Source organism: Megalops cyprinoides, chromosome 3, assembly GCF_013368585.1.
Source record: "Megalops cyprinoides isolate fMegCyp1 chromosome 3, fMegCyp1.pri, whole genome shotgun sequence".
NCBI classification, from domain to species: Eukaryota; Metazoa; Chordata; class Actinopteri; order Elopiformes; family Megalopidae; genus Megalops; species Megalops cyprinoides.
The window spans coordinates 6,263,578-6,283,916 of NC_050585.1; the positions used below are offsets into that span (position 1 = coordinate 6,263,578).

Consider the following 20,339-nt stretch of genomic DNA (forward strand, 5'->3'; position numbering starts at 1 on the left):
TGTGGGCCTACAAGACTGAGATTGCCCATCACTGATTTTGGATATTTATGTAATATCATTTACTTGTGTCACATGACATCATCATTACTTTGAGAAGAGGGGATTTTTTCCCACAAAAACTTCAACAGAGAAAGCATTCTTTGTCACTCGGGCCTGTAGTGCCTAACCTAATAAGGTGCTCTCAATGAAGCTGCTGTGGACTAATGCCTGGCGTTCTCCAAGGTGAAAACTAAATTCCATAAGTTTTAAATGAGAAATGACCCAACAGAGATTACAACACCAAGCACTGACGCGACAACCCTGGCAAGAAGAGACTGTGTGACTTCAAAATATACAGCTTTGTGTTTCCCAGCAATTAGAGGTAGCTGAGAACATTTTTTCTGTCTTTTGACCCACAGTTGTCGTGTAGCATTTGCATCTTGCTGAGACTGCAATTAAACAGAAGCATTTGGGTAAAAACTTAGTACGCATTTGAAGATGAACTCCGACCGCAACCCCGCAAAAATGTGCCAAGTGCACTTCAGATCTTCGGACCACCTGAGATGCGTTTGATACTTTAAACGCTGGTTTTCCCTACCCGATGACTGTCCTGTCATAAAACAAACAGAGCTGTGAAATTCCCCTAGCGGTAATGATGAGCTGCACTGTTTTGTTTCCGCTGCACTCCTTTCCTCTGCTGTTCCAGCTAACATAATCTGACTCCTGAAGAAAGAAAGCCCTGCTAGTGCATGTTTCTCCCCAGCGTGTTTGTGCCTGCTTTGTAATTGCTCAATGCAAGTGAACGACAGTAAAAAGAGATGTGCTAACAGAAGTCATCGAAAAACAGCTACAGATAGCATCTGTTTCAAAAAACAGTTTAAAATGGAATTAACCTTACTCTCTACAACAGTATGCTGTGCAGTGAGACTACATACACGGCAATCTCCCTTTTGATTTCAGCGGATGACTCACTGAACAAAACCAGACCCGCACACTGCAGGTGAAGGCGAACGTCGAACAACAGTTGGTTTAAAAGAACGCCCTCAAAAAAAGAGAGAGGGCTTTACTGCTCCAATCTGGATGAAAGCATGTGATTTTCCAATGTCAGATCACTGTCGATGACGGGGCGGTTTCAATTCAGCTGAAACCCTTCAACTTAATCACAAGTTCAGCTTATTAAACTGTTGTTTTGTTTTTCCACAAGCCTTCTTTCTTCTGTGGAACCACTCTGGTCATGTGAAAAATAGGGCCAGAGATACACAGGGCCAGACATAATCCCCTTTTACAATTACGTGGATGAAGCCATAACCGAATCCTGAGAAACGACCAAATTGACCTGCCAGCTAGTGCTCCTGTGCCCTCTCTCCATCACGACTGTACTGTAAAGACAGAAACAGACAGGAATAGCTACACAATTCTGTTTCATTTAAAATGTGCATTCATATTGTTTCAGTACATGCAATCATTTTCTAACAAATCAATCATTTTCTAACAAGGTGACCTTTGCGTGCATGCTTTTCTTCAAACACAAAATGTATTATTTAATTAATTTCAGAGTAACTGATACCTTGCTCTTTGTTTCTCTGTAATTATAAAGTTTCATGTAATTATAAAGTAACATTCCACTGTTATGTTATTTATAATGTTAATATAACTCAACTATGCTGAACTATACTGTAAAGTGAAACTTAACTACTCAGTATTTGAATACTTCTGCTCATGGAGGAAAAAAACAAGAGCAGCACAATGAAAGAATCAATCTATAAAGTGATAAAGAGTACTTCTGTCCATTCTTTAATGGCACAGACTGAGGAGAGATTTTTCTTGCCATTGAGTCCAATGAAATGCTGTTTCCCTTCTTGCTTTGAAGTACTCCTATTGGCTTACCACTCGGACCTGGCACCCTTACAAACAATGCGCGAACACAAGGTGCCCATACATCCCGCTTACCCATTTTGCCAATTTGTCATCTGTTTACACCTTTAAAATGGAAAATTAAAACACACCCAAATGAAAGAGTTGAAATATTTGTACACACAATCCACACAAGTGGTTGGGGGGGGTCGGGCGGGGGGGGCTGAACTCACTTGATCCGCTCCTCTTCTGTCTTCTTCAGCACTGAGTCCCTGTTCAGCACCGCCATAATCTTCTCCTGCTCCTCCTCCGTCAGATAGCTAAGGTCAATCATCTTGACTGCTTCCCCGGCCCCTTGCACCAATCAGCGGGGGGGAAGGGGGTCTTCAGAGGCTTTCGGGCCGCACGGCGGGCAGGCCCCCGTGGGGTCTGCGTTAGGACCGGCCGCCTCCCGTCTGTCTCTCCACCTCTGCTGTGGCTGGAGCTCAGGCCCTCTTTCCTCCCCGCCAGAGGGGCAGCATACCGTGGGTCTACTGTGATGTCGCTGGGCTTGGAAGATGTCCTGGCGACGATTGTTTCCGGTCACTCGGCTCTGGTTTGCATGTCCCTGTCAGCTGCGCACCCAGCCAAGAAATGCTAAGAACCTGCAACAGAGTACAGCAGGAGAGTGTCAGGGGCTCTAGGGCTGGCAGAGCACTAATACACTGAGGGGACCCATCATTCCCATTCATTTCAATAACACTGTCATCAATTCATCTTACACCAGTGCCTTTGCTCTGTTGATTTCCACATTTTTTTCAAAATGAACAGCATTGTGAGCCTACCGTAACACCCTCATTCAACTGCACAACTGGAACTAGTCTACTTTAATTCAGGTTCTGGGTGGCTTTCTATTATATGTAATTCGTCCTGCTGACCCATGTCAGCTACTGTTAGTGGAGCTGGCCTATTTACAAGTAAGCTCTGGGCACAGTTAGTGAGCTGTGATTATGCTGATTCCACTGGCATTACAATAAAAAAACTGTGAGGAAATAAAAGAGGCCACTACAGCAAATAGCCAGACTGAAAGAGAAGTAATCTGAAATGTTTTTTTTTAATAATTATTTTCAGGAAAACATACTGATTTAAGTCCAGGCCACTGTCTTGAACTGCACACATGCCATTCAGACAGGAGGTCCAACTCTGGTTATGGAATGCAATGGGAAAGCAACCAGTTCGTGCTGAACTGGGTCAGCCAGCTTTGTCTACAAGCCTTGTTCCAGCCATGCAGTGGAAATGGGTCATAAACAGTTTACATCAGAACTGCTGGTAAAAAGCTTTGTGAACATTATTACCATAGTCAAATCCTGTTTGTTTGGCATCTCTTTGAAATCATAGGCCTTTTTTCCCCAAAATCAATCGCTTTTAATCTGCTGCACCCCAGTGTACACAGGCCCCTCACTGATTAGATGGGACATGTGACACAGCGCCGTCAGCTGACTGTCAGAGGATGTGGACTTCGGATGCTTTAAAATCATTTGATTGGGACCCGTATAAAAGCTTCTTTTATTCTACAATCTAATTATGCTTAATTCAAATTAGGCGCCAGCCAGAGACTAGAATCAATTAGAAGAGACATTTTCTTTCCTCAAACCAGAAATTAGAAAGAAATATTAGCTAAAAAAAACTAAAAAAAAAAAAAGTTAAGAAACTGTGATTTCTTATTGAGTGCATTGTTTTGTTTTTAGAAGGGGTACACTGTACATAGATTACTGTGTGTCACAGTTGTTTCTAAGTGGTTAAGAAACCAGACTCAAAACCTGAAAATTTACACCACAGGATGCTAAGCCTTGACTGGTTTCCCATTTAGTGGAGCTTGAAAGCAGTTTTCACAACAGTTTCCTCACCAGAGAGGTTGCCTCAAACACAAATTATGCTTAAAATGGCAATTTTGATCCTCACAGTAACATCTCTTAAACCATTAAACAGCTTCCCCATAGATTACATTCATGAGTATCATATTTTTCTTTCATGGATGAAGCAGTCTCTTGTCTATTCGTACATTGATCTGAGATTTATTTAAACATTTTCTTTCAAAAACATTGACATGTGAATGCAGGTGGTGCAAATTATTTATTTATCAAAAATAACTATTTGCCATGTATGCATGTATATATATATATATACACACACACACATACAAAAATTACAACTGACAATGGCAACATAAACCAGGACATCATCTCTGAAGTAAACATTTGCCATAATTTTCCAAGAACATCATTCCCTTCTCAAATGGAGCTGTGAGAAAAGACTTGTCAATGACTTCACATGAATTTTAGAGAAGAATGGTTCTGCAGAAACAGTAACTTAAACCACTCAGGGTACCTTCTTCAGAAGTGCAAATCCCATCTGAGATTTGCACCTAGCCAAACAAAACAGAGACCAAAGGGGCTGTACATGTACTTTTCCAAACAAGTTCTCAAATACATCACCTCTGACAACTTATTTTTACAGAAAATGCACCAGAAACATGCCCTGACAGTTGCCCTCTCCATTTCCTGTTAAAACATTTAAGACAATAAAAGGAGCCAGATGCCAGCAGAAAGCACCATGACCTCACAGTTACTCACACCTACATAATCAAATGTGACACAATGCTCTCAAAACATTTCAGGTCTTCTATGAAGCCAATGAATTTCTACTGAGTCATGTCAATGGAAATGAGCGTTTGGAACAACTTGACTTACACCTTACAGGATAAGTACATAATGCAAGTATGGTTCCCGTGTAAGAGATAACCAATACTGTATCTGTATTCAGATTGAATCTGCCAATAATAATTAATAAGAGAGTCATATGTTTATCACAGCAGTCCAAAGGTGTATAGCATTCAGGTCTGTTTCTTTCAACATGCAGTCATAGTAAATTCTGACTAGCAAGATGTAAGAACGGTGGTAAAAGGATGAGAAATAAAAAAAACATGGTCAGTAATTTTTTCAGAATGGTAGAAATGCACTGATGAAAAATCCACATATCAGACTCCCTGTCTAAAATATACTGAATCGCATGCACATAGGCTGTTTTCAGAACTGTGTCCCATCAGTATACGTTACAGGACATTATACCTGTCTACAAACATGGGTTACATTTTATTACCATTAAAATACATACTTCAGTGTAGTCCTAACAAATCTGGATGAAACTGTAACATTTTAGACAAGTGTCAAGTGTGTCAGACCATGGACATTCTTATGTCATACATCAAAACCAAGTGGTTTATTATTTCACTTGAAGGTTGCCACCTTAGAGGAAAAGGTAGTATCCCTTCTGTTGAAAGCATGTTGCAGACCTTGTTTTCATAACTAAACAAACAAGCTAGAGGAATTGCATAACATTATCATTTGATCTGGGGTTTTTCACATTTTCTTCTAAACCTGTCTATTGTCAACAACAAACCTGTACCAAAACACAGGCAAAAAATTATATATTTCATGGCTGAATAAAATGTAGCTGTCTATATCCAGAAACTACTACAGTATGGAAAAAGTAAAAACTAGGTATGAAGGGTACTGCTTAAAATCCCACTGTTATAATTAAAATGATTTAATGTGACATGCGACACAAATGTAATACTACCACATCAGATATAATAAAACGAACAAAAAAATAATGAGCTATTGATGGGTCATCATGAATTTTAATTAACCTGCTGGCACACAGAAAACACGAAACAAGACTCCTCTAATTATACAACTGGAAAGATCAGTTTCATCACTTCAAAATCAGTCTCTCTTGCAGTAGCTGATATCAGATCAGGAGACTCACACATATTCTCACAAATATATGAACCTAAGCTCTCAACAGTATGGTGCAACCTGCCTAAGGTGCATCTGAGAAAACCCACTGTGCTACCAACCCATTCTGTTTAAAATGGTAAAGCTCTCCATGTCACATGGGTTGACAATGTAAGGTTGACATAACTTTCAAGCCTTGTTTCCTTGTGGTTTTCTATTTTCGCATTCAACATAGTTAAGCCAAAGAGATGGACCTGTTGAATGGCAGTTTACAGCTAGTTCCCGGATCTGATAAGGCCCAGACAACTTTTTCCCAGTCACATGCACCAATTTTCAAATTTGGAAATTTTCCATAGGAATGAATCTGAATTTATGGAAATTAACAGGAATTTTTGGAAACATATGGGTCCTGCCTGCACCGCCGTTACAGCAAAACTGAGCTATCCCATGGCAGAAATTAACCAGCTTAAGACCACTCTGGCTTCTCAATTATTCGCCATCAAGATACATGAACCACTCTTCCACGAGATCCTGGGAAATCTCCAAACCCTTGTTTCAGCACTCCAGACCCATCAGGTACCAATGGACTCATCTCCTCCTTCACCGTCCGACTTGCTGCCTCCTGACCCATGTTCGTCGTCTCTGCCTGGCAGGAATCCTTGTCTACCAACCCCAGAACGATACGACGGGAGTCCAGGCAAGTGTCGAGGATTTCTGATCCAGTGCTCACTCAACTTTGAACTGCAAGCTTCTCTGTTTCCCACAGACCATTCAAAGATGGCGTTCATCATTTCCTTGCTGACCGGCAAGGCGCTTGCTTGGGCCACTGCGATTTGGGAACAGAGGCCTACCGTCCAGGTTCCAAGAATCAGAAACCTGATGCCCTCTCCAGGCTTTTTGATCCCCCAGATCGAGATGAGGTCCCAGAGCCCATCCTGCCAAGTTCCCGTATTGTGGCTCCTTTGCGGTGGGGAATTGAGGAAGTGGTGAGAGAGGCACAACGGAGGGAGGCAGATCCAGGTAACAGCCCGCCAGGTCGTCTTTTTGTCCCTAAGACCGTACGGTCGTAGGTGTTGCAGTGGGGTCACCTGTCACCCCTTTCCGGACATCCTGGAGCCATTCGGACCTTGGAGTACATCCAGAGGCGTATGTGGTGGCCCTCCATGGAAAAGGTTGTACGTTCCTTTGTGGGTGCCTGTTCCATCTGTGCCCAAAGTAAGGACTCCAGGTCTAGACCTCAGGGCCTTCTCCATCCTCTACCTATTCCCTCTCGGTCCTGGTCCCACATCTCCATGAACTTTATTACAGGCCCAGTCTCAAGGCAACAAGGTCTTGGTGGTAATTGATTGGTTTTCAAAAGCCTGCCAATTTTTGCCGCTACCTAGCCTCCCCTCAGCCCGAGAGACTGCTGAAGTGGCACTGCGCAACATTTTCTGTGTTTATGGCATCCCCCAGGATATTGTCTCTGATCGTGGTCCCCAGTCCACCTCCCGGTTTTTGAAAGCTTTTTGCAAGCTCCTGGGTCCATCGGTCAGTCTCTCCTCCAGGTTCCACCCTCAGTCCAACGGCCAGATGGAGAGGGCCAATCAGGAACTAGAAGCCACCTTCAGATGTCTAGCATCATCCAACCCCACATCCTGGTGTAAACATCTGCCCTGGGCTGAATATGCCCACAACACCTTGCGTTCCTCTTCCACCTGTATTCGGTTATCAACCCCCTTTGTTTCCCAAGCAGGAGTCTGAAGTGGGAGTACCTTCGGCGGAGCTGTTTATTCAATGCTGCCAGACTGCCTGAGGAAGGGCTCGCGTGGCTCTCCAATGAGCCTCTCCTCGGCAGCAGTCACAGGCTAAGTGGCGGCACAGACCTGCACCATCCTTTCGCCCAGGCCAGAGGGTATGGCTTTCCACCTGAGACGCCCCGCTGCGAGTTGATTCATTGGTTCCTTCAAGGTCCAGCAGCGGGTCAATTCAGTCGCCTCCCGGCTCCAGCTTTCACTACATTGACTAGCCATTCTCTATAATGCGCATATCCCCATCATATTAAAAATGTAAGACATGTAACAGCCCAATTTGGTTGAAGTTTGACAAGTAACATCACAATGTCATATTAATACATTTTACACATTAATATCATATGTGCCGCCAGCAAATTAACTGATCCACAAGAGGACTTGTCCCTAAGTTGAACAGTAGTCACAAATAGGTATCTGGAAGATTTCGTTTTCTCAGTGAGCATGTGATGAGAGCATGGTCTCAATGTTGATGCTCTGTCACTGTTACAGGTTACCCGATTGCTCATCTGAGACACCAGAACTTAGGACATGTTTATTCATTAAACTCAGAATACAGTGCATGCTCATGTCTTCTGAATTAAAAACAAGATAAAGAGAAAAAGATAAATTCCCAATTTCAGAAAATTTCAGTGGAAACATTTCATGGAATTTAAAGGAAATTTCTCACCCCCTCAAACCCTAAACAGGGGCATCAGTTAAGATTCTGGTTACTGACTAAAATTGCCTTGAGATAAAAAGGAGTCTCAGATTAACACAATTGACAGTGTTAACTTTCCTTTATGCAGGGAATTTTCATAACTTTTTTAAAAAACTTATTTCCAGTTTCTTTAAGACCTTTTCTGACTGCATTTTATCTTGCACCTGTTGAATCTTGCCTCATATCCTGCCCTAACCTCAAAATTAGAATGCCACAGGCTTTTAGGTAAATGTTCTTTATGTTCATGAAGGTACATGAAAATCTTGCTGCAAATGAAGAGAAAAAGTTTGATCTGTTTGAACCACCAAGAACCGGAGCTCTCTGCTTCAGAAAGGAGGAACGTGTGACCCTGATACTCCTGCCATCATCAAAGGGTGGGCATGTAGGGACACTGACTAACTGTTTTTGAGAGTGTGGCAGCATGTTTACACATGTCTTGGAATTTTAAGGGTTGACCTCCCACAGATGAACTGTGTTCACTTTGGAAAAGTCCACTAGGAACCCTGAGTCATTCATTTTGGTGTCATCAGGAATAACCAATGGTGTAAGCCATGACAAAAGCCAGCAATATGCTGCCCATAATTTGACTTGATTCCATTTCTCCTCCTTGAAGTTGACACCAGAGTTTTACAATCCATCATGATATTCAACACAACACAGGCACAAAACTGCACAAGGAGACAATGACATATGTAATTTAAAAAATAATCAGTGTAGATTGTGTCATACGAATTTTGCATATTCATCCAAAACAAGAAAAGTGATGTGTGGACACTCTCTACAGTAAGGACTCCTGGGAGCACATGTCATATTTGGAGCAGACGTAAATCTGGCAACCTTCAAAATACACTGGAAACATGGATGGGGGGGGGGGGGGGGGGGGGGGGGGGCGGGAGGTATGTCAATTTTCTCTGTCAATAGGATAATCTTAAAACCACCTCTAATGAAAGGCAGAGTATACCACACAGAGATTTCAAATAATCCACATTTCTCAGTACTCTGAGATACTGTTGTGATCATACCATGCATGTACTGAGATCCTGTGATATAGACACATTATGACATCATACAATCTCTGATGTAAATATGTGTTACATGCACATGATTTTGCACATAAAAGATAATCATTTTAGTACTTTTTACAGAGGTATAATTGCACATCCAGGATTTGAATTTGCAGCCTAATGAATACAAGTTTATGCCCCTAACCACTACCCCACAGAGGCTCAGAGAAAAGCCTCATGACACTTCTAGGGTCTTAAAGAAATGAAGGGCCTCTACTCAGTATAACCACAAAACAATTTTTATTTTGAGTAACAACACCTGTACTAGTGTTACTGTTTAAACCCCATCCATTCAATAATGATGAAACCAAATGAAAAAGCAAAACACTTGTCTCAAATAGGGCATTTGAATGCAAACATTTGCATTTTCTAAATCTGGACCATAGTGCATCTCCTCTAAAGAGCCAAGCAAGATGGAATTGTTGTGCCTGTTGCTAAGAGGCAACCAGTAATACCATTACCACAGATCAAACATTTACCTTAATCCTCATTCAAAGGGAGTAAAATTATTTATCAAAGGTTATCGTTAAATGCAGTAAAAACTATTTTAGAAGAGAGAACGAGGAGGAGAAAATCAATGGACAAGAGGCGCTTTTGTACAGTTCGGTACAGATATTGCCTGTGTGCACAGGATATTATTGAGTTAGTTTAATCAGTTAATGTAATATGACATGAATCCACATCCGTGTTAAATGCAACAAGTTATAAACATTCCACCAATTTGACCACGACCCCATGTTTACGGCTAACTTAATCCAGAAATACAGCCATTACGATGCTAGTCAGTAGTTTTGTAAACAAAATGTTTAAATGTAGGCTTTAAAAGGAAATCTTTAAGCAAAGTGTCTCAACCTTCCAAAACCCATTTTTCTAAGCAAACTGTCTAAATCTTGTGAAGCCTACTTTTCTAAGTATTGGCTTAATTCCCATCATTGTATTTTGCCTGTGTAGGCAACACAGAATTGTGTTGTTCGTCTTGAAGAGCGCAGCACAACAATCTGGACATGGATAATTCACTCTTCAACGTATATGAAAGGCATCGCTTTTTAAACCATTATACAGCATACCATTTTATATCGCTATGCAGTTCTACAATAGATATGTAATATTTTGCTATTGCAAACCATTACAATAAAATAGGTGATCCTGAGGATCTCAATATATGCATTTAACTAGATGAATTATACGTTTGCTTCGTCCATGGCATCACGAGAAAAGTGTATTATATGCTGAAAAACCAATCACATATTCCAGATGTATTTTGAAAAACTTTGAATATATTACGGCATATTAATTACAATAACTTTTACAATAACGTTTAATACATAGTAAAGAAAATAATAGAATTTGCACTTACCAAAAAATAAATACTTCATGAATGGACTCCTCTAGTGTTAACGTGTCAAGTCTTCCAAATTCATTTTTTACTTTGTTTGCACAGTCATCTCGGCTATATCTTTCGTCAATAGTCTATATCTTGTTATTTCCAGACGAAATTTAGGATACGCCTTTTCGTATCTGCTGGAACACCTGAGGAGTACAGGAACTGCTGCGATCACTGCCGTTCCTGTTTTAGCATGTAGGCTTGTAGTCATGCCAGGGCAAGTTGCAAACAAAGTCGTCAGTTCTGAAATAAAATTTAAAAGAAGTATAAATATTTGTGTTTGTTTTCCCCTAAACCGCGTAACAAAAAGTTTACAAGGAGCATGCGTAAAAGTAAAAGTTCACTATACCTCCCTTCGCTTACTGCTTCGTTTTATCCCCCGAGGACAACTTGCAAATAAATCAGTGCAGTGTAATTAGCCCGCATGATAGGCTGCGCTACTGCGTGACTGACAGGGAAAAGAGGGAGGTTTTTGGTTCTTAGTTAAACCTCTTAATTCTTTTCGTTCCTAGTTAAAGCCGATATTCTTCTCCAATATATTTCACATATTCCAATATAAATAAATGTAATTTATGTTCGTGTGCATGTATACGGACATTCAAGGTGACTACAGCGAAACACAAACCAGAGAGCTGTGTCCTAAGGATGAGCACTCGTAGAAAAGTTATGGAAATTAAGGAAATAAGAAGACAAGTATCGTGCCAGCTCAGTTAGTACAAGAACTGGCAGAAGGCTCAGGTATTGTTGTCCATCCATGAAAAGTACGAAGGTCGCTCTTGAAAGTAGGACTTAAAAGAATGATTTGCTCGGGGAATATCTGTTAAGAAAAACACGTAACATGTCTGGGACTTAAGCACAGCTGTGTACGTATGTGGGTAAATATTAAATAAATTATTCAAATGAGTCTTGATTCTCTCACCTGCATAAATATGCAATGTCCATACACATGTATTGCTGAAGTTTAATACCTCTGCGCGAGCTCATCTGACAGGATCCGACATGTTTTTCCTCACATTCCGTGTCTGGAGTCGACCTTAAGTGAGTTAGCATGTAGCTCACAATCTGGTCTTTTCCTGTTTAGACTAACCAGAATGATGATAACATCTTTAAAAGTGACTCGTTTCCAGTTTACAGTATTACACTTATCCAAGCTACCCCTATCCAAATGAGAGTGAACCAAAACTTTGGTAAACGACAAAGATACTTTTGCATTTAAATGTTGAGTTAATAATGCAAACCCCCCATGTCCTAGAAGAGCATATGGAAAAATGCACATTTGGCTTTAGGAACCTGGAGAACAAGAGAGCGCAGATAAAAAGCTTAGTTACTTAGTTAGTTAGTTAGATGATAGATAGATAGATAGATAGATAGATAGATAGATAATTGTCCTCAGAGTAAATTATTTTCCAGGACCAGTGTACGATACATACAGTCACAGGTATAAAACACAACAGTGTTGGTTCTCCTTTATGGTTTTAGTTGTTGATAAAAATGCTGTTTTATTGAAGTATTGAAGAATAGCAGAACAGTTTTTTCCTTTGACTACAAACGGTTAATCCAATGAAGCTCTTCAATGGATGCTGCATAATTGAAAAATAGAAGCAGTCACATGTTAATGTTTTTTTTCTGAGGGCCCTTGCCTTGCTTTTGATCTGCTTTATTGACATCTGAAAACTATTTCCCCTATGTTTTTCCACGATTGATTCCCAAATTTGATCACTCAAATATGATTAGAAAAAATGAACATGATGACGTTTCATCGCTTAGCTACAGCTGTTCATTCTAAACATCAAATAGTTTTGTTGTCAGAGGGGAATTGTGTAGTAATAAGACCTGTATGGAATGTAATCTAAACTGTGTTTGCTATCTTCAAAGTTTCATAAATTTGGTATAATTTTCACACATAATTAAATCAGTCAATACCATGACGGAGGCACATACCCACCGAACTTGACTTCTAAGAGCCTGCTTATATTTTTCCAAGAGCCCTTTTACTGATCCCTTTTCCTGGTGTCTGCAACACATATTGTTTAATAATGTACTTAAAATAATGCCTGCAAATAGCATCACTAATTTCACCTTGGAATTGTCTGATCATTGACAAAAACTCAGCTGAAAAGACAGTATCTTCTGTTATTCCTTTGTATTGTTGAGAAATACTTCTTCTGTTATACCTTCGTCTTGTTGACAAATACTAATGTAACAGCACTATGTTTTATGGGTAAAGTTACAATTTACATTTGTGACAACCCTTCCTAGTTTTTCAACAAATTCTTCCACTTTGTGGTCCTCTGCCACAAAGACACCACTGAAAAATGGTGTGGCATCTGATTGACTGTGGGAAAAAAAAGAAAATTACCCTTCCAACCCTGACAAATTTCACAAATTCACTGAAAAAAATACAAACTAGACAGTACCTTCCATCTCGATGAAAACAATATAGCTTGAGGTTCCCATCAACACACACAGCCAACACGTCAGGAGTGCAAGCAGGGCACACAAATGGCTCAGCACTACAGAGCTGGTCTCTCTCAAACAATGCATAGGCATACTCCAGAAAGCTCCTCTGCAGTGTATCTCCATTTATGTGTCCAGACTGAAATAATGAAAAAGTTCAATTTCAACTATAGGTCTTGGGTATATTGAGTGCACCTGACAAAAACTGCGATTACACTTACTCTTTCTGCATTCCATGACCTTTGCTCCAGCAGTTTGGCAAAAGCCTGTCTTGAGAAACCAGATGCAATCACTTTGAGTTCCTGAAATGATTTCAGGAGCTCAAACTGTAAAGTGTGGTGCCATTCACTGTGGCAAGCCAATAGCCACTTTAGAGGAGAGCCTTTGTGTCTGGCAACCACTGCTGCTTGCATCGCAACTGTATTGGGGAAGGTGCAAGTCATACCAGCCTGAGAACAAAAATAAACGTTAGTAATACACCTAGAACATTAAAAATTGGAAGTGACCAGGATACTTCTCCTAAATAATGCATACACAGCACAATAATCTTTTATTTTTACCATTCATTGTAATTAATATTACAGGGTCCTTAGCCTCAACTGCCTTCTCAGTGCCCTGGCAGGTACACATAGTTGGCCTAATGGTAGGCAAAATGCAGTCTGTCAAAAGAAAACATGCTTATTAATCAATATTTGTTTACTGTAGGAATGTTTGCTAAAACAGGGGGTTATTACCAGGTTATTACATTGACTTTCGGCTATGTCAGACCTTGACAGGCTTCGAGAATGTGTCCATCCTCTCCCCTGGTAAAGGAGGTAGATGGAGGGATGGCTTTGAAATAACCATCTACCACGCTGTCCCTGTTGTGGAGTGGTCTTTTTCTGTGATGCAGTACATCACAATCTCCACAAAGACACTGTTCTGGGAGACATTCAAGGCAATTTACTGTAAAGGGGAGAAGTATATTCAACATTTCTAACTGAGGAATTGTAAGATATTCAGTATCCCTTTAAATGAAACTTCAAATTTTATTTAAGATGATTAAACCTTATCACTGCAGGCTGTTCACAGTGGTCACACGACTGATGACCAGTGGCCTCTCCATCAATAAGCCACATAACATGCTGTGGTCTGGACTCCCTCCAACAGTCTGTAGACTTTTTCTGGTATACAGACCATGATAATGAGGAGCATGAAGGTTTCTGAAGCTCCTCAGAGGTGCATGTTGTAAAAAGGCAAGACAGCCTTGCCATGTTGTTTTCTGTAAAGAAAATATTAGTTACATCTGTGACAGAAGATATTTTCAAAAGATTTATTTTGAGTGATTAAACTGAACCTGAAACCAAATAATTACAAATACATTCATTGCTGTTTATTTACCAAATTGCACTTGGGGAGTCAGCTCTGGCTCTGAGGTGGGAGTAGGAGTTGAATCAAAGGGATGTGAAGGCAGGGAACACAGAGTTTGAGGTGGTGGATCTAATATCAAAGAATGGACAACATTTTAATTTGTAGTAACACTCAGTGCTATAACAAATTAATCAATTAACCACAAGAATTCAGATAAGTATTAGCTTATTACCAGTAGCTGAGGCTGTATGTCGTCCTCTCCTCCTTCCCCCTTGCCTTCCCACGTTTGGCACTGGGAGAGTGACCTGCAGGATGGTCACGCTCTCTTATTTTTGCCCTTTGCTGTTATAGATGCAATCAAAGAGTATACTCTAATTCATTAAGGCATTTTGGAGGCATGTCTAACATCTGATAAAATGTGCAAATGAGGGCTATTAAGAAAAAAAATGCATGATCTCTACTCCCCTTGACTTCAGCCAACATCTGGTCCAAAATGAGGCCAAGAGCCCCACAACCTCCCTCTGGGTTGTGCAGGTTCAGAGATGTGGCATTAAATTCCGTGGTCATTGCCACACAAAAGAACACACAAATAGACAGGAAATGGCAGGACAAATAGAGAAATAGAAGACGAGGTGGGTGCCTTGGAATTGATAAAAGCTGTAAGAGGAGAAGAAAACACTAATCAAGACTGTGAGTCAGAAGTCAGCTTGACCAACATAGGCTATGATGCATCTTGTAAAAACAAAGCTTAAAAAAACAATCAGCAGTACTGTGTCACCTCACAAGCACTGCCACATTCATAACACTGGTCAATGACTACAATATCAGAGATGAGTATCATACACATGTGACTCGCTCAGCCTTTAAGAGATGAAAATAAACCCATAAGACAATACACACCTTATACAGACAAATCGGATGAGAGTGTGTGTGAAACAGAGAGAGAGAGGGTTCTATGGCGTCCGATTTATGTCAAAAGTCGCGAGTGTATAAAACATTCGCGCGGATTAACTCTGCTGGATTTCAATAACCTCCAATTGCATAATCTCATCGACTTCTGCCACATCCATTGAGAAGGGGGTTGTGAAGAGCTTGATGTCTTTCTCAATGGCAGCAAAGTCTTGGAAGCGCTGACTGAATTCCATCAGAAGAGATGTGATCACCGACACATATTTCACCTTTTTTGCAGAAAGGTTGGCATTTGGCCAACCTTTCTGCATTTGGTTGGAAAGTGGCCTCAAGTTCCAACAGTGTGGGGAAGTGCACCATTGAAGTTGCGTAGTTGTGTCTCGAAGAGACGGCGCTTCACACAGAACATTTTCAGGTGTGTGTACACTTGAGGCACAAGCTGATCTTTGCCTTGCAGGCTCTTGTTCAGTGGCTTTAGTCGGCTCATCAGATCAACTGAAAAAGCCAGGTCTGCCAACCATAGAGGGTCACTCAGTTCATGAAGAGGTCAGTCTTTCTCTTTCAAAAACTGGTAAATTTCACATCTCAGGGAATAAAACCGCTGCAGCACAGAGCCGCAACTGAGCCATCGCACATCTGAGTGGTAGATTACCTCTCCGTATTCAGCATCGACTTCAGATTGGAAAGCCTAGAACTCTCTGTGATGGAGTGCTCATGCTCGAATTAGGTTGATAGTTTTCATCACAACATTCATCACATCACCGAGCTGGACTGCCTTGGCAGAGTGCCTCTTGGTGGATAACACAGTGCATCCATTGTAACTCCACACAGCTTGTCCCAGGGCAGTTTCATGTCATGGATCGCAGTAGATACAGCTTCAAAAATGTCCTTACTCGTCGTGGTGCCCTTTAGACTCCAAAGATCAAGCAGTTCCTCGGTGATGCAAAAGTTGTAGTCAACTCCCCGCAAAAAATTAACAGCTGGGCTGTGTCCGTAGCATCTGTGCTTTCATCACATGCAGTCGAGTAAAACGCAAATGCACTAGTTTTGCCTGACACTTGCTGTTTTAAGTTAGCTGACAGGTCTTCAACTCATCCATTGAAAATGGCAGTGACATCTAGTGCTGAAACTAAGAAGTGCAATGTACATACAGTGCAAATTATCGTTAGAGACTGTTATAATGGGCCATATTCCATTTTAAAATTCATACTGAGCCACTTAAAAATGGGCAACAGGCTGCAGTTGGCCCGGGGGCCGTAGTTTGGCCACCCCTGCTCTTGATCAACCTTTGGGTAGAAGTAGGACAATTTCTGAAATTGGTCTAAGAAAGATTTTCACATTGCCTTGGTCAGTTGTCTTCACCTCGGACTTTCTTACATATCCATCCTTTCTGGGGAATGTGGCGGTGATCCTGGCCATGGGCCAGCAGTTGCGGGCGGTCTGCTTGTCTCTGAGCAGAACAAGATCTCCAACTTGAAGGTTTCTTCGAGGCACTGTCCACTTTTGTCTGTGTTGCAAGGAAGGTAAGTATTCACGGCTCCAGCGGGTCCAGAACTGGTTTGCAAGAGCCTGAACTTGTCTCCATTGCTTTGTGTACAGGTCCTTGTCCGAGAAGGTGTAACTCCTGTCTTCTGTGTGAGCAGCATGGATGGTGAAAGTATGAAGGGGTTTTCCGGGTCTGCAGACACAGGTATGAAGGGTCGTGAATTTATGATGGCTGTGACCTCCGCCATCAGTGTGCAAAGCACTTTGTGGGTTAAGTGAGTGTTTTGCTCCAGAAGCATTGAATCAAGGATTCTTCTGGCGACGCCAAGTATGCATTCCCAAGAGCCTCCCATATGAGAGGCATGTGGTGGGTTGAATTCCCAGATGCATCCCTGCTCACTGAGGGACCTCTGCACCATTTTGTCAATCCCAAGCTCCTTGCACGCTTCAATAAACGGAGCTGTTTCGCAGGGCCTCTGCGAAACAGCTTGCGAAGAAGCGCCTGAGAGCATTTATGCAGCTGGACATGTTGCCTTAAGGATAACATTCCTTGCTTGGGCTATTTCATCCGGAGTACGAGGTAAGCTACATCTGTGCCAGCCTTTGCATTTGCTGTTTTGGTTTGAGTGTTTGTAGGATCTCGCCATGTGGATGGGGTGTGCTACTCCTCCTAATAGGGAGTCAAAAGTGGAGACATGTTGGCAGCGGTGAGAGGTGAGTATTGCTTCTGCTAGATAAGTTGCACAGGTTTGCACTTGTCGCACTTTTGAGCCTTTTTCAGGTTCAATCAGCTCAAATTTCTCACTTACTTGTGTTTTCTCTGCAGGTGGCTGATGCAGGAAGGAGGGTCCGGTGAACCAAGAGGTCTGCGCCAGGCGGGATGGAGGTAAGGATCCTGATGCATGGTCTGCAGGGTTTTCCTCTGTACGTACATAGTTCCACTGTTCAGGCTTTGAAGATTGACGGATACATTGAACTCTTGTTGTGGACGTCGTGGACTTGGTCACATTCAGCGGTAGGTCTAGTTCATCCTGGATGAGATCTGCCATCTCTACTGCTAAGATGGCAGCGCACAGCTCAAGCCTTGGGATTGTAGGCTCGGACTGGGGTGCTAGCTTTGCCTTACCCATAACGAATCCTACTTTGACTTTCCCATCTTCCTGAACTGCTTTCAGGTATGCTACAGCACCGATGGCCTTGGTTGAGGCATCAGAGAACACACACAATTCTGTGTGCACTGCCTTAGTGAGTGAAGTTGCTGTGTACATACGTGGAACATGAAGCTGTTTTAGGTTTTTGAGTGAATCTCTCCAGGCTTCTTATCTGCTTAATTTGTCTTCTGGGATGGGTGTGTCCCAGTTGGACATTTCGTAGTTGACACAGTAGTCTTCACGCACCAAAAACAATGGAACATCTGCTGGATGTCCACCATGATCGCTACCTTCTCTTTTTGGAAGCGTAGCAGGACACCAAGGAGGGAGTTATTAAGGTTGGGGCCTGTGAGGAGCATGCCATTGAGGGAGACTCCGGAGTACTGAGCACTGGAATCAAAGACCACCCTGATCTGATTGGGTTTTTGTGGGTGGTAGACCCCAAACGTTGGGAGATACCAGCATTCTTCATCCTCTCTCAGTGGCGGCGCTACCGCCGCATGTCCGTTAGTGAAGGTCTTCTCCATGAATGCTACATACTGTTCCTGCATCTCAGGTTTCCTTTTCAGGGTTCATTGCAGGGATGCGAACTGGTTGACTACCTGCTTTTTGTTGTTTGGCAGACGCTGGCATGGTTTTCTGAATGGCAGTGGGGTGACCCAACTGTTGGCATCATCACTTTAGATGTTTGTGTCCATTATCTTTAAGACGATGGTGTCTTCCACTGATGGAGCAGGTTTGTTATCATTCTCAGTTCGGTGGAACACTGTCCCACCTTCCTCTCAGTTGCTTTGCTAAGCCTGTTAAAGCTTTGTTGCGTCTCCTTGACATGCATAAAGCTTGTGCAGGGTTGAAAAATTGAATGATGGCTACTTTCCTGTGGTCTTGAATATGTTAACCGTCGGCTTATGTACATTACCCAAGCACACGTCTCCTATTACCAGCCCAGCCAAGGTTCAGGTGTTGGGCAAAGGGAGCATTGTGTGGTCCGTTGATCTGCTGCCTGACCTTGTGTGCCCTAAGGATGTCTCTTCTGAGTAGCAGGAGTACTTCTGCTTCTTCTTTGGCGCCTTGGATCTCCATAAGCAAATCCCCGAGTTCATGTAATTTGGAGTGGTCCCTAGCTGGAATCTTAGGAAAACTGTCCAACCGCTGAAACAGTGACTTTTCAAAGATTTTGGGGGGTGCGTAACACTCACGTAGTCTCTCCCATGCTTTGTGCAAAAGCCAGATTGGGGTTTCTGGCATGCACTGAGCGTATGCGGTTCACCTGTTGCCAGATTCCTTTCCTAGCCATTTAGTCATGAGGTTCAATTTTTGAGTTGCTGTAAGGTGAACTTTGCCAGCTGCATTGGTGAATGAGGAGTACCATGCACGGTAATTCTCAAGCTTATCATCAAATCGGTACAGTCCTGAACTGACAAGGTCTCGTCGTACCAAATACTGTGCTAAAGGCTCTGCCAGAGGTGGTGTGCTAGCTGGAGGGATAGGTTGGGGAGCATATGACTGAGCATGTACATTCAGAGTGGGGTTTGTTGTTCTGACTTCAGACTTCTCTACTCTAGTCAAATCAGGTGCATTTGGAGCAGGTAAGTGCATATTGTCAGCCTTTTCAAACTTTGGCTTGTTGTTGATAGATTGTGATTGTGAAATGTCTTTTACAGGTGGACTCCATTTTACAAAGCTGTCATGTAATCTTGGGTGGGATGGGGAAGCGACAGGTAAGACTGCTAAGAGTGGGGAGGGAGAAAGATTCTGAAAGTCAGTTTGAGATTAGACATGTTCACGGATGCATTCAGTTTTAACCTTTACTGATTCAGATTCTCCAGTTTTATCTAAAATTTCCATTCCTTCAGCGCTTTCTAGCACTTGTGCTTCTGCGGCGGCTGCGTCAGCTTCTCGGTGTAGCATTAACATTTCCAACTCTCTGTCTATTCTTACTGTTTCCAACTGATTTTGAGCAGTGTGTCGAAACTCTGACTATACACCAAGTTAAACCGTTGCCAATGAAGAGAGAGTCGTAGTAAGATTGACATTTCCTCGTACATGCTGCATACGGTGAAAACTGTAAGTAAAAACAATTAAAAAATTTTCAGTGTGTTTTTAAGTAAACACTACTGTACATAGCTGTAAAACGAATATACATTGCCGTTTTGTACCGTAGGTAGCAGTTACCATGGCTACCAGCATTGCCATTAACGCATGTATGATAATAAACAAACTAAGATAACTCGTCAGACATCGTTTTTAACTAAATTGTTATTAATATATGTTCAGACAACATGTCAGATAGCTAAACTTACGGCATTGCCTTTAAGATGCTTTACGGTAGCTTATATTTCGATTGTGCCTCACGTATCTCTTACTTATCTGCCGAACCAGAAACAATTTAACAGCAAGCGACCGAACCGCAAATGACGTCATCAGACGACACGAGCAG

At 42.0% G+C, this 20,339-nt stretch overlaps 1 protein-coding gene across 1 annotated transcript in view; it reads right to left on the reverse strand.

Annotated features, from left to right (window-relative positions):
* LOC118774089 (synaptotagmin-like protein 2) overlaps positions 1–11,581 on the reverse strand; it is an 18,476-nt gene extending 6,895 nt beyond the window's left edge. Inside the window, exons 1-3 of the mRNA XM_036523218.1 lie at positions 11,467–11,581; positions 10,521–10,790; positions 2,067–2,477 (exon numbers count right to left, since the gene is read on the reverse strand). Of these exons, the coding sequence (XP_036379111.1) occupies positions 2,067–2,167 (101 nt within the window). The 5' untranslated portion in view covers positions 2,168–2,477; positions 10,521–10,790; positions 11,467–11,581. The remainder of the gene's footprint in view (positions 1–2,066; positions 2,478–10,520; positions 10,791–11,466) is intronic.
* Positions 11,582–20,339: the final 8,758 nt, after the last annotated feature.